Raw genomic sequence first — 24,189 nt, 5'->3', positions numbered from 1 at the left:
AGTTTGATTTAATAGTAATTCTTAAGGTTAGGCAATTAGAGAAGACCAGTAGATAATTTATCTGAAACAGACATGCCAAAATAGTGCATGCACAAAATTGTCTGCTTGGTTTTGCTTTTTTTGTTTTTCTAAAGCAAGGAGTATGCCTTAAGACGGATTAGTGCATCTGGCAGAGTCCCTTTGGGGGCCCTTATTTTTACCTTTGTCCCAAAGCCCTGTGGTTATTTTTAGTAGAATTTAAGTGATCAGATCTACAGAAAACTCAGGTTCTTGGTATGTTTGTGGAACATCTATTTAATGTCTTATGTTGTTTTATTGTTGGTATTTACTAGATCATTCAACACCAGCCAGCCAGTCTCCCCATTCCTCTAACCCAAGCAGCCTGCCGAGCTCCCCTCCAACACATAACCATAATTCTGTTCCATTCTCCAACTTTGGACCTATCGGGACTCCAGATAACAGGGATAGGAGAACTGCAGATCGATGGAAAACTGATAAGCCAGGTGAGGTCCAGACTTCTTGCCTAATGAAAGTGAAGTCACTTACTCTGCCCTTCTCTGGTGTTTGGTGTTTGGCAATGATAGAACATCTTGAATTCTTATCTCTTTGCATCTCTCAGCCATGGGTGGGTTCGGCATTGATTATCTCTCAGCAACATCAGCCTCTGAGAGCAGTTGGCATCAGGCCAGCACTCCAAGTGGCACCTGGACAGGCCACGGCCCCTCCATGGAGGATTCCTCTGCTGTCCTCATGGAAAGCCTAAAGGTGAGTGAGTTTTAGGAAAACAAGAGCCACCAGAGCTGTTTCTGCTTTTGTTCATGTAAATAGCTAGGCTCATTCCTAAGGCCCTTAGAACTGATTGATCTATAGCACATATCTAGCTAAGTCCTAGAAACATGATCTGCCTTAGAAGATTCTTGAATAGGAAGTTGTTTTTAATTTGTGCATTCTCTGCTGATAAAGCAGTTATCCTGGGGACAGGGGCGGGGACAGAAACAAAGGTTTTAGTTGCATTCTAAGGTCAAAATTGTGATTCATTTTGGAATGCTTGATTGAAGCCTTTTGTGAACAAGTAAAAGAAGAGTGTCTAATTTTGGAAATGTTTTGTTTGCCTAAAATCTTTATAGTAAATATTCTGTGGTCTCACGTGGCACTGAGTTTTAGTGAAAACTACTTTCACCTTTTCTGGTTTAAAATCATCTGGTTATAAAAATAACAGGAACTGACTGATCTTAAAGACAGTCTTAGAACAACTTCTTCTAATGGCTGGATCTTTTTAGGGGGCGGGGATCTTGGGACTTATATGCCTTTATATTTGGCGAGGATTGAAAAACAAATCCCTTTCAGATATCCAGGCATTTGACCTCTGCTGACAAGCTCTGGGCTGTTTTTCAGTCTATCTGGTCCAGTTCCATGATGCATCCTGGACCTTCCGCTCTGGAGCAGCTGTTAATGCAGCAGAAACAGAAACAGCAGCGGGGACAAGGCGCCATGAACCCTCCACACTGAGGCCAGAGTGGCAACCCTGGGAACGAAGGCTCCATAAACCATGGCATGTTGGGTTTGCAGGACTGGCCCGTACAGTCCCCTGCAGGTGGCAGCCCTCTCTTCTGTCTCTTGCTGTCGAGAGGGTGTAAGCGTTCCACCAGCGCGCTGAGTGTGCACGAAATGTCCGCAGTGCAACAAAAAGAAAAAACCATCAGGAACTCTCTGTCCCCCCAGGGCCTTCCGGAGGGAGAGAGGAACTGCTGTTTGTCTTCACTCAGTTACCTGATGTCACCGCCTCTCACCTTCCCCGTCGTGCATGCCCCCAGCCACAAGGGAAGTGAAAGCTGAGAAGGGGAGGCAGGTGGGAGAAGCCGGCGGGAACTTCTCGGTCCTGTTTTCCTCTCTGGGGAATAAAATAGGAATCCATTAATGATTGCTTTGCTGACTGAGAATGTAGTTGAGATTATTCCTGAACATCTTTTATTATTGTTATTACTCTCGGTAGTATAATGTCACACTGAATTCTTCCATACACAACGTGCTTCTTCTAGTCAGTGTGTAGCAAGGAAAAGCCCCGCTCGCTGCTCCTGCGAGAGGTTGGTGGTGACAGGATGAGGGAAACGGACCTCTTCGGCCAGTGGCAGTGCTCCACGAGGGAGAGTCCAAGGCCTCAACTTTCACTCAGAAGGTTCTGGCGGCCCTCCTCTGGCCTGGAGACTCCGGCAGGAAATGCCCTTCACTCTGTAGGTGCTCGAGCCCCGATCGAGGATGCAGTATGGGTGGTGGTGCTGGGCTGGACTGGCAGATGACTGCTGGAAGATTTTAAATTAATGTTTTTGATTCCTGTACATTTTACCGTAGCATAGCGAGCAGTCTCACGGAAGGCAGGCTGGTCCATTCGTGGCCTGACACATTTTAATAGGTAGAAGCTTTCAGTGTGGTTATTTTTTGTTCGATTGGTTTTTGTGACCCCATCCTGCTTACCACCCACCTCCTCCTGTCCCTACCTCCATCCCTTTTCTGCCCTGTGCTGTATGCTAGTAATTGTTTCTGTTCCTAATGTGTACGACATCTCGCCGAGAAGCAACAGCATGGGGTCCAGCAGTTGGGGCCCAAAAGACAGTCCAAGGAGGAAGGAAGCAGCGGCGTCTGCGTGCGTGCACCGCAGGCCAGGCCCCGGCCCAGCTGCGTCCCCCGACCTCCACTGTCAGAGTGAAATTCAAGGCAACATGGACACATGTGCACCATGCACAGAAGAAAACACAACAAAGTCCATTCTGGAAAAGGCGAAAGAAAGGAAAATAAACTTTTATTTGGTATTTATTAGAAGAAAAGAGGACTGAACATTTTCTTGTGTAGAAACAGAAGGACAGCATTTCTGTTAGTTCCTGGAAGAGTAATATTTTAAGGGGAAATTATGGAAACAATCTAAATGTCCAATTGCTGTGCTAGTGGTAGGGTCTGTTTCTGGGAGGTCTCTCGTGTGTGTGTGTGTGTGTGTGTGTGTGTGTGTGTGTGTGCGCGCGTGCGTGTGCGTGTGTGTGCGCGCGCGTGCACCCATCTGCCCATCTGCTCTCCTGGGGGGAAGGGGAGTGTGTGTGAGTGTATGGAGTCAGCGTGGGACTCACGAACTGGAAAACAGCTGCAGAGCAAAGCACATCCAGGAGCCCCGGGTGTCGCTAGATTCTGGGCAACCCCAGTGATGAAAGGGGTGAGGTGAATGCTCGTTGCTCTTCAGAGAGTGGTTGGAGCCCCGTAGGCTCACAGTATTGCTCCTTAAGTTTGACGTGGTGTTTGGGGATTTTTGTTTTTGTTTTTTGTTGTTTTTGGAAAGGTCTGAAAGGGTGAAGCCCCCCACCCAATGGCAATATGAAACCCTTTGTGCTTCTCCCCAGCTCCTTCCCTGGGTCCACCTCTCTCCCAGTCCCTCCTTGCCCACTACCTTGACCCACTCTGTGTGTTTGAGCTCTGCATTCAGGCAGCTGTAACATTCCAGTGTTCGAGCTGTCCCTGAGTCTCACACCCCAGACGAGCTAGCCAGGTTCACTCTCTCACTCCCAGTCCTGCCCGGGTCCCATCTGCAGCCCCGTTTCTGCATGAGAATTTGGTGTTTGGAATGTTTTCTGATTCTTGGGGCGGGGTTTCTCGCCTAATCATCCTCAACGTGGAGTAATGAGGAGGGAGAGGAGAATCTTCATCAGAAACTGGTTTTGTGTAGTAAACCTTCTCTTCTGTTTTTGTTTTTTTGTTTTGTTTTTTTGTTTTTTGTTTTGGTCTGTCTGTGCAAGACCTGCAGCTGCTGAAATCAGCTTTGCCTTTAATTAAACCATGTTCTCTCCAACCAGATCTGTGTGTACATGGTTTCTTTTCTAACCTAAAAATATCCTACTTAAAAAATAAGTATTTAAACTACGCACAAGTCACCTAGGGCAGAGCGGAGATGGCCAAAGATTGAATATGTTTCAGGGTTATTTTTGCTTTTAGCAGCATTCCAAACCAAAGTACATTATTATGGAAAGGGGCGGGTAGAAAGAAACTGATGGTCACAGTTCTTTTCTCTGATAAAGATTGGCTTATGCAAAGAAGTTAACAACCCTCCATTTTTATCCCTGTTTTTACTATTAATAAAGCCACAGTAACACTGTTTACAAAGCCACACATGCTGTACAAAGAAGGAGAATTCTTGTGGAGAACTCCAGGTCTCCTGGAGAGAGAGGAGTTCTATGTATTTGTGGAATCATTCATCTAACTTAACCCTGAAAAATCAAGCCTTTTGGTTAAATGATAACCAAAATAAAACCATACATAGAATTTTATCATATAAATTAGTACAGTACATACAAAATGTTAACTAACAGGATAGTCCTAACCAGCTGGCTTCCTGAATCTGGCTTCTTTATATCGCTTAAATGTTAGTGGCACATATTCAGTAGTGAACTCTTAATAAGTGTCCCTCTCTGAGAAGGCATGAAGGGATATAACTCTAGTATTGTAATTCTCTGTGGAATTGAAAATTGTATTCCTTGGGAAGCAGTGAGACTTGTAATAAAGAAAATGTGTTAAAAAAAAAAAAAAAAAGAAAAGAAAATGTGTACCATCTAAATTACCTGTAAACTTACCTCGGGCTCTAGGAGTCCGTGACTACAGTGGTATAGGAATAGGGGTAGTTGTATGTAGGCCTTGGGCCTGCGCTCTGAGTCTTGTGTTTGCAAGTTTTTTTATTGAGGTATCACATACAGAAGTGCACCAACAGCAAGTGTACAATTCAGTGAACTTTTACAAAGTGAACACATCTGGGTAGTCAGCACTCCAAGCAAGAAACATTACGAACACCCTAGAAGCCCCCCCCCCACACACACACACACATACACCTCATACCCTTCCAGACGTTTCTACCCACTCTACCCCAGCCTACCCCCCACCCCTGGGTTATCATCATGGTAAGTTCTCACATCATTGTCTAATAGGTTAAATTTTCAGTGGGAAAAGTAGACTAGTTAACACTTCCAAACAGTAATGTCTCAGTTCAGTGTTCTACAGAGGCATGCTAAACTTTGCAAACTGTAGTTCCTTTTCTCCAACTTTGTAGGTTATAGAACATCCTAGACTCCTCTAGGAGAGCTTTCCATGCCCGTAGTTGCGTGTTCTTCAACAAAAGCTTTGGGGAAAATGCCAATCTTCCCTTTGCACTCCCCTTCCAACCAGTCTTCATTCACTGATAAAAGGAAATGTATACATCGATTTCTTTCTTTTTAAAAAAAATTTTTTTTTAACATTTATTATTGAGAGAGAGAGAGACACAGAGCATGAGCAGGGGAGGGGCAGAAACAGAGAGACACAGAATCCGAAGCAGGCTTCAGGCTCTGAGCTGTCAGCACAGAGCTGGACGCGGGGCTCAAACTCACAGACCGCAAGATCATGACCTGAGCCAAAGTCTGTCCCTCAACCAACTGAGCCACCTAGGCACCCCTGTATGCATCGATTTCTGAAACCAGTACAGGAAAATTACCTTCTCTGGATATGCTACCCAGATCAAGAAGTCTGTATTAGTGATTTAAGGGAGGAGTGAACATAGGACTTCACCATCTTATTGGTTTCTGCCTTAGATAGGATAATTGAGCAGTCATGCAGAAGAATCCATTAGATTTTTCAAAAAGTTGTCAGAAAAGTTAGATGAAAAAAGTTGAACAATAATCTTGAGATGCAATTTTTCTTTAAACAAGGGAAGAGTTTTGTCCAATCCCTGTTGGGAATCTTTATGTCCTTGTCCATAGAAAGGGACGTCCCATAAATTAAATAGTTGACCTTTGAACAATAACAAGTTTGAACTATGAGAGTCCACTTATACAGATTTTTTGATAAGTACACTGCTGTAAATGTATTTTCCTTACGATTTTCTTAACATTTTTTCTAGCTTTATTGTAAGAATACAGTATATACTACATATATAAAATGTATGTTTACCAACTGTTTATGTTATCGTTAAGGCTTCTGGTCAACAGCAGACAATTAACCTTTTGGAGAGTCAAAAGTTCTACTCAGATTTTTGCGCCTGGGGGGGGGGGGTGCGTGTTGGCACCTCTAACCCTGCGTTGTTCAAGGGTCAAATGTTTATTAATAATGAAAGTCCACTAGTGAAATCAAAGAATTGAGTTAGAGCCAGTCATGAGTTTAGTCCATGTTTATAAAACATATGGATCTTAATGGCTCCAGTTTTGAGCCTTTAGTAAGTTACAGGCACTGTTCTAGATACACACGCACACACACTCAGACTTCATAATAACTCCATTGTAGATAGTATTCAGGAAAGGAGACCTGGAGAGATTAATAGCTTGTTCGGGGTTAATTCTGCCAATAAATACCAGGCATCTTAGGTTTGACCTACTCCAAAGCCCATCTCCTAGAACATGAAACTAGTTCAGAAGTTCATCTTTGAATGTAAGACATCTAGATCAGATGCTATGTGGATCCTGTCCCCAGAAACTCTAATTAATGTGGGGTGTGGCTGAGCATCAGTTTTTTCTAAAGTTCCCCCCAGGTAATTCTAATTGCAAACCACTGCCTTGATATTTTGCACTTAGCATGTGAGTGACTCAAGGACTAGAGTATTTGCTTGTCTTGGATCCTAGGAGGATACTAGAAATCTCAGGGGTGCCTGGGTGGCTCAGTCAGTAGAGCATATGACTCTTGATCTCGGGTTTGTGAGTTTGAGTCCCGCGTTGAGTGTAGAGATTACTTAAAATCTTAGGGTTAAAAAAAAAAAAAAAAAAAGGCAAAATCTCAGGGCCCACCCAAAACCTGATCGAATCCATTTTAACAAGATTCCCAGGTGGTTCATATTAAAATTTGAGAAACGTTGTGAATGAAGCCATTTCATAACTGTTGAATATGATTGAACTCACCCTCAACCCCACTGTAAATCCACTGTTTATGCTGAATTGTTTCCTCTTTAAGTGGTCTGATAAAGTTTCAAACTGTTTTGTGGGTACGTAACTGAATTAAACCAGCTTTGATTTACAATGTCACAATAAGGAATATGCCACCTTCTTTTTTCTCAGCCTATCTACCCAGAAGGTTTTTCTGTGTGTTCTCTAGTTTTTATCTCCTTACCCCATCCCCCACCAAACAACAACAACAAAAACTGGACAAAGTAGCTAGTTGGTTGGTTGATACTGACATTTAAAAAATGGTGCTGGAATGGGGGGTGCCTGGGTGGCTCAGTCAGTTAAGTGTCAGACTTCAGGTCAGATCATGATCTCATGGTTCGTGAGTTCGAACCCTGCTTCGGGCTCTCAGCTGTCAGAACAGAGCCACCTTCGGATCCTCTGTCCCCCCTCTCTCTACGCTTCCCTGGCTTGTTCTTTCTCGCTTTCTCAAATAAACTTTTAAAAAATTGTGCTGGGAGTTACTAAGCCCTATTCTCCCCTGTTGGAAGATCTGCACTGTCAGTGCCCCCTGTTTCTTTCTTTTATTACTCCTATTTTGAGCTAATTGCCATACAATTGTATATTCACTACCCATTAACTTTAAAATCTCATTTCTTAAACCTTTTGGATTTTTCCGTTATAATTGGTAATAGTATTTGGTTTCACTACTCTGCATTGCTAATGCAGATTTCTGGTTTTTGAACAAAGCTTTTGATGGGACTCTTACACCTTTCAAGGTAGAGAAATAAGATTATGTCAAACCATGAGTTAGAAAAGGGCTTCTCATGGTCAGTAGACCAGCATCACACTGGAAACTTCTTAGAAATTCAAAATTGTGGGCCCCAGCCCAGACCTGAATCAGAATCTCTAGTTGCTGGGCCAAGGAATTGTATTTAACAAACTTTCAAGGGTGTTTTGGCATACTGAAGTTTGTGAAGCACTAAGTTAGAACTCTCCACTTACACTGTTTCAATTTGGAGTGTGTTTGATTGCTAACAGAATCGGGAAAATCACCAGACACAAAGCAATGCCAAATAGCTTCTTTTGAGGCAAGATTTACCCCCTTCTTTCCTCCTCCTCCTTCAAAAAATACATCAATTCAAAGAACTATGGTTTGCAGAAAAGTATCCTTAGGGCTTGTTGCAAAGGCAAAATGATCCCAGCCACCTTCCAATTCGTTAACTCTGGGAATGAGAATACATGTCTTCCAAAACATAGCCATCTTTAATAAGAAGAATGTTAGCTAAGTCTGCCATTTGTTGCTTCCCTGCCCAATGGAGCAACAGATAGAAAGATGGAACATTCCATTTTGCTCCCTCCAGCTGAAAACTAGGAAGGATATTGGAAGCACTGGCTAAAGTTTGGTTTGTAGATGGTTAATACTTCCCTCTTCCCTTGAATTTATTTCTGCCAACACAGAAATTAGTTTCTGTCAACCAGAAGTACTACTTACCCATTGATATAACCTGGATTATGTCCCCTTCCTGAAACTCCAGGTCTTCTGGCTGGGTAGCCTCATAACTGAAGAGTGCTACCACTTGGCCTCCTTCCTTAAGCTGAGGTTCTGTTGTCTGGTTATTAGCTTCAGATTTTTCACTTTCCTTGGGTTCGTCGGGAAAGCCTTGGTCACCCTGAAATAATAAAAGGCCAGTGAACATTGACCATCGCTAAAGAAATCGGTGAGATGTCAGTGTAGCACCTGGGATATAAACTTATAAAGGCAAATTTGTGATCAGTCCCTAGCATAGACCTAACATGCACTTTATGAACATTGGATGGTCAGATAAATGAACCCAAAAGGTCTGGAGGAACCTATACAATCTTAAAATCTTCAGAAACCTTACAGTAATTCTGGAAAAGAGTAGGGTACTACTTTGCAGATGGAAAAACAGAGATTGAGACACAAGTGACAGAACCAAAAGTCAAACCTGGGTGTCTGACTCTGAATCCAATACCCTCTCCCCAGCACCCACAACACTAGGGACTTTGTTAGAAATGTATATTTCTGGTCCTGTCCCAAACCTATCATTAAATCAGAAACTCCTGGAATTGTGGGGCCCAGCAATCTGCATTTAAACAAGTCCTCTAGGTAATTCTCACACTTGATAAAGTTTGAGAATCCCTGCAGAGCTTCTTCCCAAAGCCATGAAAAAGGCTTTGCTTTCTGATCTATGTAGCTACATATCCTAGTCACCATTGTGGTCATTTTTGAGCCACAAATGTTGAAAAGAAGAGGGGTGTAGTTTCTAAAGAAATGAATCAGAATCAAACAAATCCACATTAGAAACCCTGCTAGGGTAAATGCTGTGCCGACCTTTCAAAGATCTCACTTCCTAATGTTGCCTGTTCCAGCCTTGGCAGATCCCTTTTACAGAAAGGCAGTACAGTAAGGTAGAAATGGCCCTACGGAGTCCCAAGGCCTGGGTTTGTATCCTGGCTCCACTGCTTTCCCGCTGTGTGTCCCTGAGCAGGCAGTGTAACCTCTCTGAACTTCAGTTTCCTTACCTGAAATTGAGGCTAGAGGACTGAAGCAACAGGATGTAGAATAGAAATAGCTGACAGTTACTAAACACTCTGGGAGAGGATGTGTGTGTGTGTGTGTGTGTGTGTGTGTGTGTGTGTGTGTATACACAGTATTTAAGCTTGGTTAATGGTAAGTGTTCCTGCACAGAGTAGATTTTTAAATGATAGTTCATTTTCCTGCTCTTCTAGTAAGTGAATGAGAACATCCTGACTTGCCACCAACAAGAGTAAGGGGCAGTGATGAAGAACATTCAGCAATGACCTCTGAAGCTGGACTGAGGGCCAGCAAGACTCTGTGCTGGGAGTTTGGGGAGGGTTAGCCCCGGACAGCCACTAATGAGACTGGAGCTCTCTTCAAAGGACAAAAATCAACAATAATTAAACCTTTGAAGTGGAGTAAGCCACATTTAGGACACAGCTCCTAGGCAGAATCCTTTCAAGACGATACCGAAGGGATTAGTCCCAAGACAGACAATTGAAAACCTAGGATGACCTTTCAAACTTCCAAGGGAACCCCTTGCACCAGCACTCGCCCACCCCTGCCCAGGGTCCCGGCTCCCGGCCTCTCAGCCAGAGGCACCAGCCAGGCCACTCCAGTGGCCCTACTTCCTGAAGGCAATTTTCTGAGCTCTTAGATACCACCAACCTGGGGCTAGAGCTACGGGGCTTTCCTCCAGGCACACCTTCTTTGCCTCCTCCTCTCCTACTCATTTTTCTTTCTCAGCAAACATGTGTCTTTGATTTTAGTGAGAACCTACCAAAGAGACCCTTCCATGACTAAGCAGAAACCCCTGCCCAGCTGTGGGGATGAGGGTGTGGAGGAGGGACTCCCCTCACAGGGCCCCAAGGCCTGGGTGGTCTGGAATAGCTTGGCCAGTGTGGTCATTTCCATAGTCTCAAAATCCAATCGTAGGTGAAAACCAGTAGCTCTCCGAAGGGTTCACACATGACCTGTTGAATTTTGTACTGCCTCCTGCTGTAACTGCAGATGCTGCCATCTAAAAATGCTAAAGCAGGAGCTCCTGGGTGGCTCAGGCAGTTAAGCTTCTGACTCTTGATTTTGGCTCAGGTCGTGATCTCACGGTTTAGTGGGTTCAAGCCCCACTCCGGGCTCTGCGCACTGGCAGCGTGGAGCCTGCTTGGGGTTCTCTCTCCCTCTCTCTCTGACCCGCCCCGCTTGTGCGCTCTCTGTCTCTATAAAAAAGTAAATAAACTTTAAAAAAAATGCTAAAGCAGGAAACAGGGGAGTCGGGGCTAGTGGGGGCAGCGGGCGGGGGGAGAACTGAAGGTGTCAGAAGGACCATGGCTTTGGTCAGTGGAGACGGGAGTCTCCTTGACTATGTTAGGACTCCCCAGTGTCAGGGCTATGCATGGGGAGCTGAGTACTCAGAGGAAGTCCGCTGGCCGGCCAGCCTCACAGAGCCCCCTGCTTTACTCGTATGCCCCAGAATCCTCCATCCCAAGCAGTCATTCTGCTTTCTCCCCTGCTCACAACCTCATCCTAGTGCAGCAGCGTGCAAGGCTTTCCGTCACGTGGCCCTGTTGCCTTGCCAACCTGTCTCCCGGCACTCGCCCTGTCGTGTCCAGTAACACCGACCCCACCTTCACCCACTGCCAACTCTTAGGGTCTTCCCTCTGCCCTTCCATCTGTATAAGGCGCCCTAACTTCCTCCACTTTGCTAATTGCTATTTACCACTTTAAGGCTAAGTCTCAAGATGATTTCAGCATCATTTTCTCTAGGAAGACTACTGACTTGTCCCACCTTCCTTCAACATGTTTGGGTGAGAGCGCCTCCCATGTGCTTATAAAACGGTACGCCATTCGTGCGTTTCCATCAGTTTACTTAACACATACCCTGCGTTTTCCCCCAAGAAGAGCCTATGTCTTACTAGTTTTCTTTTTAAGTCTATTTATTTTGAGAGAGAGAGAGAGTGTGTGTGTGTGTGTGTGTGCGTGCATGAGCAAGCAGGGGAGGGGCAGAGAGAGGGAGAGAGAGAATCCTAAGCAGGCTCCATGCTGTCAGCACAGAGCCCGACCCAGGGCTGTAACTCACGAATCGTGAAATCACGACCTGAGCAGAAATCAAGGAGTAAGATGCTTAACCCGCTGAGCCACCCAAGCATCCCATGCCTTAATAGTTTTTATATCTCCAGTGCCTAGGGAGAGCAGAAGTGTTCAGCAAATGTTTGTTGAAGAATAAATAGACAAATGCTGGAAACAATCCAAATATCCACGAAGAGGTGAATCAATGAACAAATTGTAGTATTCATACTATGGAATACCTTTTAGCAATACCATCAGCAATCAAAAGAAAGGGACTATTATGGGGCGTCTGGGTGGCTCAGTGGGTTAAGCATCTGATTTCGGCTCGGGTCATGATTTCATGGTTTGTGGGTTCGAGTCCTGCATCGGGTTGTCTGCTGTCAGCACTGAGGTTCGCTTTGGATCCTCTTTCCCCCATCTTCCTCTGCCTCTACCCTACTTGTGTGCATGCGCACGCACTCACACACACACACACACTCTTTCTGTCAAAAACAAACATTTAAAAAATGGACTATTAAAACAAAAAAGTATATATATAAATGGAAGAGTATATATTGAAATGGGTGATAAAACAAAAATTTATACATACAGTATATATATTCATAGGAATATATATGTACTGTACCATCCACTTACATGAAATGACATAAAAGACCAAAAAAAAAGTGTGTTGGTATATTGACAGGTATGTTGATGGATGCTTTTCAGGGGCCATGGTTGTGGGAAGGAATTAACATCAACAACAAGAAGAAATGGCAACTTTTCCCTCCCGGAGACAAAGGGGCGGGGCGGTCAAGAGTGTTAACTTGCAGCCACTACTTCTAGCTTCTAACTTTGCTCCTAACTCCAGCTAAGTCTTTTCTAGGCCCTGAGGTCTAGAAAGGTGTCCAAGAATGTAGGCAGGCCCTGGAGTCAAACCACCCACCGAGCCCTTGCTCCTCTACTGATGGGCGGTACTCTTGGTCAAGGTTACCTCTCTTTGCCTTGTCTCCTCCATTATAAGATGGGGTGACGGTTCCTCCGAGAGTTTCGGGGACTGTAAGAATGGATACGCAGTGTGCACTTAGCACACCGTATGGCACGTGGTTAGTTCCTAATAGAAGCTTCCTATTAGTAGGACGTTTATCCAAGTCCTCTCTTTGTGAACTAAATGCTCTCTATTACCTTCCAGCCTCAAGTGCTCTTCCCGTGGAAACTTGAAGTGGAGAATGGCTAGGAGCTCAGCCTCAGTTAGGATTTTATTCCCACCTTGCTTGAGAGTGATGGGCCTAAACATTGGCTCATTTATAGGTGCTGGCAGAGAGGACTGAGAGGCTTCCTGGGCATTCTTGAGCCTGCTCTTCTCCTGTAGGGACCCCTCTCCTGGCTGCATCTGGGGCCCCTAGCCCCAGGTGAAAGGGAGGCAGAGGTGTTAGCCACCCTATCCTCAACACCAGGCACAGTGCCCGGCTCACCGAAGCGCTCGGTAAGTGTCGGAATGTGGACTGTCCTTGAGGAAGTGGCCCAGTACAGACACGACCTCAGGTGCCCTTGGGCTCGCCGCACTCACCACTGTGTTCTCACACCACACAGTCAGGCTGTAGTTTTTCGCCTCGGCCCAGGCAGCCTTCATGTTCTCTTCCGAGAGGGGCACCAGCTCATTGCTGTCCCGAGGCCGGTAGCTGGGGAGACAGGAGTGAGAACCACGTCGGAGAACAGCAGTGCAAATTCTCTTCTCTCCTCCAGGCCCATGCCAGGCCCCCAGCTGCACCCTCTCTGCGGGTGGACCCACCTCAGCCGAGTGTGCTCCGGCAGGAGCTCCAGTTTCTTGGACACCATGTCCCGGACCTGGCTGTAGGGGAGCCCGGGCTGCGTCTCCATGACCACCGTGTACTTGAAGTGCACCTTGAGCGTGTAGGGCATGGGAATGCTGAGCTTTACTTCCTGAGGGGAGAGGAAGCAACGAGAACTCCTGAGCGTCCGAGGCCTGTCCTGAGTGTGCTCACGGGGAGTACTCGGTGTGGTGGGGAGAGGCCAATAGCTCACCGGCTCGACAGCCGCGGGAGGACTTTCAGAGAGTCCCTAGACCCCTCCGGCCTGGATGGGAATTCCTCCGGGCCAGAAGATCTGGCCACGGGCTGAAGGCCAGTAGGAAATGCGTGCACTGGGTGGGGAAGGTTGTCGAGGGGTGCCTAGCCCAAGGATGGCGTGTGGTGTCAGCTCACCCACCCTTCCTTTGGGACTCTTTCTATAATCCAGGGAGACAGGCTTATGGTGGATAGCTTAAGCTTTTTCTTTCTCTAGCATTTGAAATAGTGCAAGGAGAAACGGTTACCTTGGACTGTTCTTTTTCTTTTTGACCTAAACGGAGAAGGTAAGTAAAACAAAAGAAGATGGTGAATGAACACTCTGGGCCAGCCCCTGACTTACACAGAAGGGAACCCTCTTAGAACAGGACACCAGCTTCTTACCTTGAACTCCAGGGTGATTCTTCACCCTAATAAACGGTGGGGGAATCCCACTGCAGGGAAATGGGCAAGACGAAGTGAACCCACACAAAGGAACCCAGTCCCTGCCCGCAGAAAGCATACAGGGAAGTGTTGGAGGACCAGCACGTCCCCAGCAATGCATGGGGTTAGCAGGGACCCAAAGTCCAGTTAAACCAGTGGGCTCTGGACTCATGAAAGCAGGGAGTGCAAGATGAGCCAGGGGCCACGAGAAGGAACGTTAGAACCACTTTTTTTTACCTTGTCCTTTATTTTTGTGTATGTTTCCTAAGGTGCATAATATATTAATGAAGCAATATGCACATAATTTATACAAGAGAAATCTGCATGAAGATACTCACTAGAAAGAGCACATGATCAAAACCACTGATCTCAAACCCAGCTAACCGCTAGAATTCCTTGGAAGGTTTTTTTTTCTGGAAATACAGATTCTCAGGTCCAATTCCAGCCCTAAAAAATCAGAATCCAAGGCCTAGGAATCTATATTCATAAAATCTTTCTAGGTTAATATGTGATCCTTGGGGCGCCTGGGTGGCTCAGTTGGTTAAGTGTCCAACTTCGGCTTAGGTCATGATTTCATGGTTTGTGAGTTCGAGTCCCACGTGCTGACAGCTCAGAGCCTGGAGCTATTTTGGATTCTTGGTCTCCCTCACTCTCTGCCCCTCCCCCACTCACGCTCGCGCGCGCGCGCGCGCGCGCGCGCGCACGCTCTCTCTCTCAAAAATAAACATTAAAAAAAACTTAATATGTGATCCTTGTTGGGCCCCTAGACAGAAAAGATAAAAACAAAAAAACTGAGGGTGATCTGAGGGGTAATTAGAGAAATTTTAATACAAAATATACACTATAATATTATGTTAATGTTCAATGTCCTTGACATAATGATTGTGCTGCGCTTATGCAGAAGAGTAGAGCTAATGCTCCAGTGTAGGGTGAAATGCCATGAGTCTGTAACTTCCTTTCAAGAGTCTCAGAGGGGAGGGTGGGGAGCGAAGCAAGTACACGGTACAAAACTTTAACAATTGGTGAATTTAGGTGAAAGGTATTCTGGTGTTTATTGTGCTACACTTTTCAACTTTTGATGTGTAGCTTTGACGTTTTTCAAAATAAAGTTGGAAGTGTGGGGAGCACCCGAAAGGGTCCTGGTGATCTGGCAGGCATAACACTCATCCATCCAGGATCTGGACAAACCATCTATTCAATGCATCTCTACCAAACCCTTCTCCTGAATGCTTAATGCTTAAACTCTATTAGTGACCAAAAGCTCCTTCTCCAGGCACTATTCTCTATACATCCGGAGAAGGCCCTTTCATATCTGCCCTTAGCTCTTTGTCTATGCCTCAGGGCTCTGCAAAGCAGTTTCTTTTCCAGATAGACCTCCTTGGACATTTGAAAAAAACCTCTCCATCCCCTTCCAAGGAAATGCGTGTAATAACTCCAACCTTCTCTCTTGGGACATGGTTTCAGTACCTAATGACTGAGGAGTCCGGTGTCTATTTGAGTTGGACACTCCACTGCCCCCCAGAAACCAGCTATATTTGCCCAAGCCCCATGGGTGTTCTAGGACATCTGTTTGCTATGTTTTGGGTGGGTGGATGGTGCAGGAGAGAGGGCCCCTGGGGCTATGTGTTCATAAGCTGAGTGGCATGCTGGGAGGAGAAGAAACCAGAATCTCCCAGAAGCCTGGGAGAGCAACTCTGTCAGGAAGTAGTCTGGAGCATTCCTGCACCCAGGCCAAGGATGTTGTTCCAAGAACACTAACCTGGTGGCAACTGGGGTCTTCTGGGAGCATCAGAACTGGGAGGAGCTGGGATATCAGAATCTGGGGAGGCTTCCTCCTGGAGGTGACAGAGAGGGTGAGAGCCTTCATTCAGACAAAGTTCTTAGTTAGGAGTGGGGCAGAGAGAGGCCAAATGGAAAGGAGCCAGATGTAAATGGCTTCCTAAAAGTTGGAGGGGTGGTAACAGTCAGGGAGACTAAGGAAAGTGCTGGTTAAAGGGGAGGCAGGGTTGGCCTGGTGGAAACAGTAGAAAGGAGAACCCTGACCCCCTCCTAAGAGGCCCTCACTGCCCAACCACATTGGAAATCCGCTGGAGATGAGGGAGGCCCCCGAGTCTTGTGTTAGCTCCCTCTCGCACTCCACATCTTGCTCCTTCAAAGGAGAAGGTCCATTTCTCATTTGTGGGGCATTTAAAACATTTCAAGCCATCCGGGCATAGTAACTCTGACCAGGGAGGGCCACGCCCACAGAGGACAATCAGTTGCACAGTCTAGAGAGAGACAGGTTCCCCGCTGTCAGACATCTGCACAGTAGGCCCAGCAAAGACCACTCACCAGGCCTGGCAGAAGGGCAGGCCTTTGAGGAGTGAAGGGGAAAGCTGGCAAGGCCCAATCTCTGATGCCATGAGGTCATGCTCTAAAACAGATTTCTCTTGTTTAATGGGATTTCCCCAGCCAACGCATTGACTGTTCCTCCAGGTGAAGAGAACTTTTCCGGGAAGACCTAACCTTCATATACTACAGGCTTTGGGTCCCAAGTCACCCGTGACCAGGGGGAGAGAGGTGGGTGGGCACAACGGGTCCCTCAGATGTCTCCACTTAGCACATCTGGGTGTTTTCCTTCCTTCACCCCAGGGTCCAGCTCTGGGCCGCTGGCACCAACCCAAGGTGGACTCGGTGCTAGTGAGTGAATAAGGACAGCGCTTTTGTCACACCGCCCTTCCCCCCCTCCACAGAGAGGCCTGTGAGTCGTGGGGCAGAGGTCGGGGGTGGGAGGGGGGGGTGGGGGGTGGAAAACAGATCTGGCCTTGGCACTACGTTACCTGGGGCTGCTGCTGAGCATGGATCCGCAGCTCAAGTGGTTCAAGGTAGTTGCAGGGAACGAGCCCCTTCTGTGGTGCAACATCACAAAATCAGAAAGGGGGAAAAGGGTGTGCTCATCGGCACCCATAGCACCCATACCACCACAGGGCCCAGAGATGCGGGGGAGGGATGGGTATATGGGCAAAAGAAGGTAGCTGGTCGGCAAATGAGGTAGCAGACACCTCAGAAAGCTCCGCCATCGGCTGCCAGGATCCCATGGCCAAAGGAACCACCCCGGGTCCTCTGAATACCTGTCCGTTGAACATGACCGTAGCCCAGTTATCATTGCCCTTCTTCAAGACAAAAACGATGTTCCCCGGCATGACCTGCAGCTCTTCTGTGGTCTCAGGCACAAACCCAAACAGCACACGGTGGGCTTCCCCTTCCAGAGCCCTGCAGGAGTAGACGTGAGATGCCGTCCTCTATCCAGCCTGGACTGCATCCCGACCACGGCTCTATGGGACAAGCAACAATGGACATGGGGCCAGGAGACATGCTCCAGGCACCCTCGAGCTCCACATCTATTGCCTCTGGGACCCTGAGCAGGACCAGGCAGGAAACTGCATGTGAACCCGCTCCATAACCCTAGAGGCAGTGGGACAGCAATGAAAGACAAAAGACAACGCAAGACAGCCAGGCATTGCTCTCCTTGCCCTCCCTTCCCTTCCGAGAAGGAAGCTTCCCGGGTGTGCTTGGCCAGCCCTCTGGTCTGGGCTGGGGTAGACAGGGCTAGTGTGACAAGGGGAGCACACAAGTCAGAGGGCAGGTGAGGGCTAGCTGGGTGAGAAAGGGGGGTGGGGAGGAGGGAGGCCAAGTCCCCCGGAGCCACAGCCAGCGGACCAGGCACACAGCCGGAAGGAAATGAAGAGCAGGAAACCAGCTCCGGGCCGGGGGGGGGGGGGGGGGGGGGGGGGGGGGGGGGTGGGGGGATGTGTAAAGGTGTCCCGAGACCACCCAGTGGTGTGCTAGGCAATGTCACTGTCCCTTTACCATCTCCCCAAGACCTACTTTGCTCTCGGAGGCCCTGGGAGTGCCGTCTGTGCCACTTTGGAATGTGTGACATCGGGACTGGCTTCAGAGCTGTGTGATGTACCTGCTCTGGCTGGTGGCTCCCTCTCGCTCCCCCTCTGTCCCCTTCCCCTCAGCCCTGTTTCCTGCTTCCAAACAGTGGGCTATTTATGTAGGGGAGACAGACTCCTCCAGCAGGCAGAGTTAGCAATGACTTCATCAGCCCCCTCACTTTTATAGTTGCTGTTGTACTTTTTTTCATTTAAAAAAAAACACAACAAAAACACCTTCTTTATTGGGGAGGGGAGCCGGGCTTGCTTCCTTACTTAGAGGAAATTCCTCAGAAAGCTGTAAGTTGTGTCATTCTTGGCTTCTCATCTTATAGAAGAATGGCTCCTTTTTCTTGAGTTGTTCCTCTTCTCCAGAGACCACGTGCCCATAGGGAGTGAAAAACGCCCACTCGGGAAAGGACACACCACCTAGCTTCCCGCTCTGCTCGCCTGACTCCCAAAAGGTCTGGCCTCCGCCTCTTCTGAGGAGGCTGCTGCCGGTGCATAATGGCTCCCCAACCTTTGGTCAGTGTTCTGGCCCCGGAGGGACATGTTCCACAGACTGCCACCCTTCAGCAATGACCCTCGCTATGTGGGTGGCTGTGCACGTTGACCTGGGGGCACAGGGACACCATGTAGCTATAGCCAGACCCCTGTGGTCAACCCTATCACAATCCAAGACTCCCATTCCCCCTACATCACTCCGTTCTAACCCGGAAAACAGAAAGAGTCCACGTATTAGGCTAAGTTCTGCAGGATTTAGACCCTGACCCCGGCTTCATCTTCTTCACTCTTTTCATTGCCATCAGTTCAGGCTTGGAGCTCAGATAGTCTGAACACTGATCTAAATCTAACTTACCTGAAGATCTCTGGGGTTTTGGGTCTGGGTGGAGGTTCAGCTGCCTGTGGAACATTCAGGAGAAATGAAGAAGGGAAGGATAGTAAGGGAAGGAGTGGGGGTGAGAACAGACCGTTAATGGTAATTTGAGCCTTCTTCCACACCAGAAAATCAAAGAATGCATTTCTAGCTGGCTCAGAACACTGTCTAGGGAACGGGCACAGTGTACTTTGACCAAACACTGGAAAATCACCCCTCCCCCCAGCCCCTGGGTACAGTTTCACTAGCACAGCAATTTCTCTTGAGCCAGTCCTGGTTTCTGGAGAATTTTAGCTGTCCCAGAGCAACATGGCGTCACGAGGGGTGCTTTTGACCTTGAGCTCGGTCCCTTTCCTAGGAAAGTTTCCAAAAGCTCTATTCTATAATTAATGCCTGCTATATCACGTGACATTTGTGGGTATTTAAAATCAACTCAGAACCCACTGACCAGGCAGGAATCTCCTTTCAACGTGTTCCCTGTTCTACACTGAATACCATGGAGCCCACTGATCCGGCTTCTTCCTCCTTGTGGTGTCTCTGCTGCTCTGAGGCCCAGGGGGCCTCCACAGGGGCTTTCTTTGTGAAGGAACAAATCAAAGGATCCTGAATCTCTCTAGCCTCCTTTGCTCATCTCACCCTCCAGAGCCCCAGCGTTGGTCACATCCTGGGCTAGCGGCCGTCATTCTGATCCCGGTAGGCTGTCGGTGCTGCCGTCCGAGTGACCAGGTGTGTGAAGCCTGGAGTGTGGCTGTCACGCTCAGAAACCCTTCCCTGTGCTAGTGCTGCCCAGCAGGCTCTAGTGCAACAGCTCAGGTGTTCCTCAGCCTGTCTTCCCTTCTTCCCTTCACAAGGATGGAAATGCCTTCACATTTCTAGACTCCTTACGTCATCCAGTCCGCTCAGAACCATCTCTCTGAGCCCAGATTGGTCAGAAAAACGGCTCCCTCCCGGCACCCATCACATTCCTGAGGGAATCCCCTGCACATAGGCAGATGCATGGAGCGGGACCAGCCCACAGCCTCAGACCCCAGGCCCCACGAGTCCCCTACTAGGCCCTGCGTCTGAGAAGAGGCATCGTCAAAAAGCCTTCTATAGCCTGCCTTTCAATTTCCTGAGAGAAGAGTCCAGGCTTCAGGAGAGACTGTCAACAGAGGCTCTCTTAGAACACAGAGAAGTGAAGACTGGCACTGGGGGGAAGCAGGAGGCTTGGTTTCTGGGAACTTGAGGTTAAACCTAAAACTGCCTCATTCTCCTCACAGTCATGGAACCTGTGACCGAGAATGGCCAGGCAGACACTGTCAGCAGCAGTGAAAGGTCAGTTGAAGGAGCCCTTAACATGAGGCAGTTCAGCACAAATACTGTCCCCAGCTGGATGTTTCCAGAGGGTCCTGGAGACCTGGATCCAGGGAGAAGGACAGGGCTGCCTCACCTGTGGCTGCAGAGGGGCAAACCCCGAGAAACTGTCTTGATCCACCACAGATGCCACCACCTGCAATCGAGGGAGGAAGGTGTAAGGGCCCTGCCAGCACTGTCTCCCCATGCCTCATGGTTTTCCCCGAGATCCCTCCTTTCTCGCACCCTGGGTCCATTCTCACTGGAGCCTGGTCCCAGAGTGGATGGTGGCTAAGGGTTGGATTGTTGACCTTCTGAGTGAGAAGTTCCAGAAACTGAAGTAACTGGTGCCTTTCCAGCCCTGCTAACCCAACAGGCTCTCACTCTAGCTCTCTCTTTTTTTTAATCGAGGTGAAATTCACATAATATAAAATTGACCATTTATTTTATTATTTATTTATTTATCATTTTGTTAATGTTTATTTATTTTTGACAGAGAGACAGAGAGACAGAGAGAGAGAGAGAGAGACAGAGCACAAACAAGGCGGGGGAGGGGGCAGAGAGAGAGACAGACAGACAGACAGACAGAATCTGAAGCAGGCTCCAGGCTCTGAGCTGTCAGCACAGAGCCCAATGCGGGACTTGAACTTGTGAACTGTGAGATCATGACCTGAGCCAAAGTCGGACACTCAACTAACTGAGCCACCCGGGTGCCCCTAAAATGAACCATTTTAAAGTGGACAATGCAGTAGCATTTAGGACACTCACAATCCTATACAGCCACCACCTCTACCTAGTTCCCAGTCATTTTCCTCACCCCCCAAAAAATGCCACACCCACAAAGTGGTTAGTGCACATCCCTCTCTAGCTAGCACCTGGCAATCACCAAATTGCTTTCTATTTGTGTACGTTTACCCATTCTAGATGGTTCATATAAAGGTAATTACGCAACATGTGGCTTTTGTGTCTGGTTTCTTTCACATAGCGTGATGTTTTCAAGTTTCACCCATGCTATGACTTATATCTGTACTTCATTCCTTTCTATGGCTATTCCATTGTATATCTACATCACATGTTGCCTATGCATTCATCCACTGATGGGCTGAGGGGTGGTTCCACTGACCCAGGAGCTCCTGAGCTCTGCTGCTCTGCCAGAACCAGCTACCCAGTCGGGCAGCGTTAGCCCTACAGATAAGTCAAAGCCAAGTACAGGTCTGGAAGGGTACTGCTGGCTCACTCGGGCTCATTTCTGAGAGGATTTAAGACCTGGATTTAGGGGCGCCTGGGTGGCTCAGTCGGTTAAGCGTCCAACTTCAGCTCAGGTCACGATCTCGCGGTCCGTGAGTTCGAGCCCCGCGTCGGGCTCTGGGCTGATGGCTCAGAGCCTGGAGCCTGCTTCCGATTCTGTGTCTCCCTCTCTCTCTGCCCCTCCCCTGTTCATGCTCTGTCTCTCTCTGTCCCAAAAATAAATAAATGTTAAAGACCTGGATTTAAAGGAGCCCAGTTTACAAAGGAGCATAACCATAGAGCTGTAGAAGTGGGGATATCAAGAGCACCAAGCCAAGAGGATGCCATGCTGGTCCGTTTCACTAACATGTTCCCTCCACATTGACTGAGGGCCTCATAGCTGTGTTTTCTTTCCACTGGCTCAGCCCCCAAGCCGCACACACTGTGACTAAGCCTGTGGCTCCCACCTAGGGTCAGGCTGGAAGGGCAGGATGAGAGGAGCTTGCAGACAAGAAGCTAGAAGCGTTTGCCCACCTTTCTGCAAGACCTCCACACCGGAAGCAGTCTCTAGCTGCCTGCTGGCCGCGGAGAGCACCAGGGGGGTGCCCTCGTCCCAGGAGTCTGTCCCACCCTGGTCCATGCACGGCCCATCCCATAGAAGACCCAGGGGAAGCTGAGTGAGCCTACTTACTGTCGCCTTGCCGAGGTAATCCTTCTTGGCCAGCTGAGCCACTTGCCTCTCGTTTGGTCGAAACAGCCTGCCCACAGGGATCACCACAGGCTCATACAGCTTCTGTTTCTAGAACACACAGCACGGTATTTCCTTATCTGGGAAACAGGGATAATGATGCTTGTCCTGCCTCCCTCACTGAACAGACGCAAAGATTCACTGAGATAACCTTACAGAAGTATTTTTTTTTTAATGTGTCAAGACTGAACTTGTTATTATTTCGGAGTATCTAAGGTAGGAACAGTTGGTTTCTATATTGCCTTACCCTGAGAGGCTGTGTGGACATCTGGCTGTGTTATCTGCTCAGCACGCTTTTTCCCTAGGGGGCTGCCCCTCTCCCACTCTCTGTGGCTCGGGTGGGGCTGTCACTGAGCACAGGGGACGCCACAACCACAAGGTGGCCCAGGGCTCAAGCAAGGCCCATGACAGGCCTCCCTTGGGACTGGTGGCTGCTGACCTGGACAGGCATAGAAAGACTGACTCGAGCCCCCTTCTCCTTGATGTTTTTTAAAAATCTGGTTTAAAACTTGTTTTATCCCAATGTGCTCTGACAAACCATGGATCATTTTCACTATTTGTTCACAGAATCAATGCGTTTTTTTGAGGGCCATTGTGTGCCTGGCTGTGAGGACTCAGAGGTGAGCACAGCCTCTGGCCTCCTGCACTCGGATCCAGCCTCCAGTCCCCAGTCCCCCCGGTGCCACCCCAGAGCCCCCACACCCCCAGAGGGTGGCTGGAGGCAGGGCTCTGCCATCCCCAGCTTCAAGCCTCAGCTCCTCAGCGCTTGCTGCCAGGTTCAAGATCCTACATGGAATTGTACCCCAAGATCAGTGTAACCCCGAGCTCAGAGAAGGTAAAAGCACCACGTCTATGGTTCCTCAATCCACGTGTCCACTGAAACAAATACAAATCCAGTGAAAATCCTCTTGCCATCCCGCATCATCCATATACTTACCCAAACACATTCCATGGCTTTGTCAATTTTAGAATGTCTCGGCTCAGACTTCATGCTCATGGCCAAAGCTAAATGTTCCTCAGCCTTTTTCCACTCCTCCTTCTTGGCATACATGAAAGCAACATTATATAACACCTAGAAAAGCACAGACCATAACACAAAACTTGAGGCTGCTCCAAATCTAGGCACCAGGGAAGAGCTTGCCTGTAGCTTCTGGAATGTTGCCTGGAGGCATACCTCCCTTTCTCAGCTTTCCTGGGAATATCTAAAGTATAACACGATCAATCTTGTTACCAAGTCATGCCCGGTCCAAGGACGGTATTAAGAAAACATCACTTAATGCATAAATCCAACATCATGTGCATTGTTCTTTCAACAATCAAATAGGTCAGGAGGGAACAAAAACTATGGTGTTGCTTTAGTAGCGAGAAGAGTGATGTGCTCAAGGCCCTTTGAAGAGTGGGGAATAAAATCCATGCCTGTGGCCTCCCAGTCCAGCTCCTCCTGCCTCTGAGCCTAGGCTAAAAGGCTGAACAGGTGCAGGGTGGGGAGGGAGAAGTTTCCAGATGCATCATCCTACACCGACACCAGCAGAACCCTGCCTGAAACAGAACAAGACTGTGGTATAGTCATCGGGGCAGGAGGAAACTCCATGGACAAAAGTGCAGTAGAGCTGGAAAGAGACCCAGCACAAACCCCAGGCAGCGCTTTACTGGGGACAAGCGGGAACAACACATTCACCAATAATCATGATTTCCCAGGTCTTGAGTTGGGTGGTAGGTTCAAGAGTGTTTGTTTTATTATTATGCCTTCAACTTACGCACACGATCAAATCTTTTTTGGATGCATCAGCAAGATAACACAACCACTTGACGAATGAAGGGAAAAAACCCTCAAGCAAAGTTGGAAAAGCAACAGGGAGCGGAAGAAGATCAAGATGGCAACTAATAAAGCGGGTTAACTTTCCTTCATTTTCAGGACGGTGCAGCAAGGTCTTAGGGTACCCGACACCAGGTGTGGAGAATGAGCTGAGCAGCCAGGAGCTTTGTTCGGATGTCAGTTATAAGAGTCACAGCCTGATGCCCCGGGTGGGGTGGAGGTGGTTTGCCAGAGCCTCAGAGCAGAGGTACGGTTGGTCAACTGAGGCCTAGTAGAGAGGCGTTGGCTGGCCTTCTCTAACA

At 48.0% G+C, this 24,189-nt stretch overlaps 2 protein-coding genes across 13 annotated transcripts in view; one reads left to right on the top strand and one right to left on the bottom strand.

The window, feature by feature from the left end:
• The window catches only part of SMG7 (SMG7 nonsense mediated mRNA decay factor), a 90,065-nt gene extending 86,231 nt beyond the window's left edge, over positions 1–3,834 (top strand). For 7 of the 12 annotated variants that reach the window (XM_042925255.1, XM_042925252.1, XM_042925248.1 and 4 more), the window contains 3 exons: positions 333–503; positions 620–765; positions 1,348–1,816. In XM_042925255.1, coding sequence (XP_042781189.1) covers positions 333–503; positions 620–765; positions 1,348–1,509 — 479 coding nt within the window. In that variant the 3' untranslated portion in view covers positions 1,510–1,816. Of the gene's footprint in view, positions 1–332; positions 504–619; positions 766–1,347 lie in introns of all 12 variants that reach the window. The other 5 variants (XM_042925256.1, XM_042925257.1, XM_042925253.1 and 2 more) reach the window with 2 other exon arrangements.
• Positions 3,835–5,075: 1,241 nt separating this feature from the next.
• The window catches only part of NCF2 (neutrophil cytosolic factor 2), a 32,753-nt gene continuing 13,639 nt past the window's right edge, over positions 5,076–24,189 (bottom strand). Inside the window, exons 4-15 of the mRNA XM_042925259.1 lie at positions 23,009–23,143; positions 22,015–22,122; positions 20,194–20,253; positions 18,747–18,790; positions 17,081–17,222; positions 16,790–16,858; positions 15,730–15,805; positions 13,796–13,821; positions 13,253–13,404; positions 13,031–13,142; positions 8,368–8,545; positions 5,076–5,203 (exon numbers count right to left, since the gene is read on the bottom strand). Of these exons, the coding sequence (XP_042781193.1) occupies positions 5,091–5,203; positions 8,368–8,545; positions 13,031–13,142; positions 13,253–13,404; positions 13,796–13,821; positions 15,730–15,805; positions 16,790–16,858; positions 17,081–17,222; positions 18,747–18,790; positions 20,194–20,253; positions 22,015–22,122; positions 23,009–23,143 (1,215 nt within the window). The 3' untranslated portion in view covers positions 5,076–5,090. The remainder of the gene's footprint in view (positions 5,204–8,367; positions 8,546–13,030; positions 13,143–13,252; positions 13,405–13,795; positions 13,822–15,729; positions 15,806–16,789; positions 16,859–17,080; positions 17,223–18,746; positions 18,791–20,193; positions 20,254–22,014; positions 22,123–23,008; positions 23,144–24,189) is intronic.

This window comes from Panthera leo, chromosome F3 (genome assembly GCF_018350215.1).
Source record: "Panthera leo isolate Ple1 chromosome F3, P.leo_Ple1_pat1.1, whole genome shotgun sequence".
Classification (NCBI taxonomy): Eukaryota; Metazoa; Chordata; class Mammalia; order Carnivora; family Felidae; genus Panthera; species Panthera leo.
Note: the sequence above shows the minus strand (reverse complement) of the source record. Positions and strands in the feature narration are given on the sequence as shown.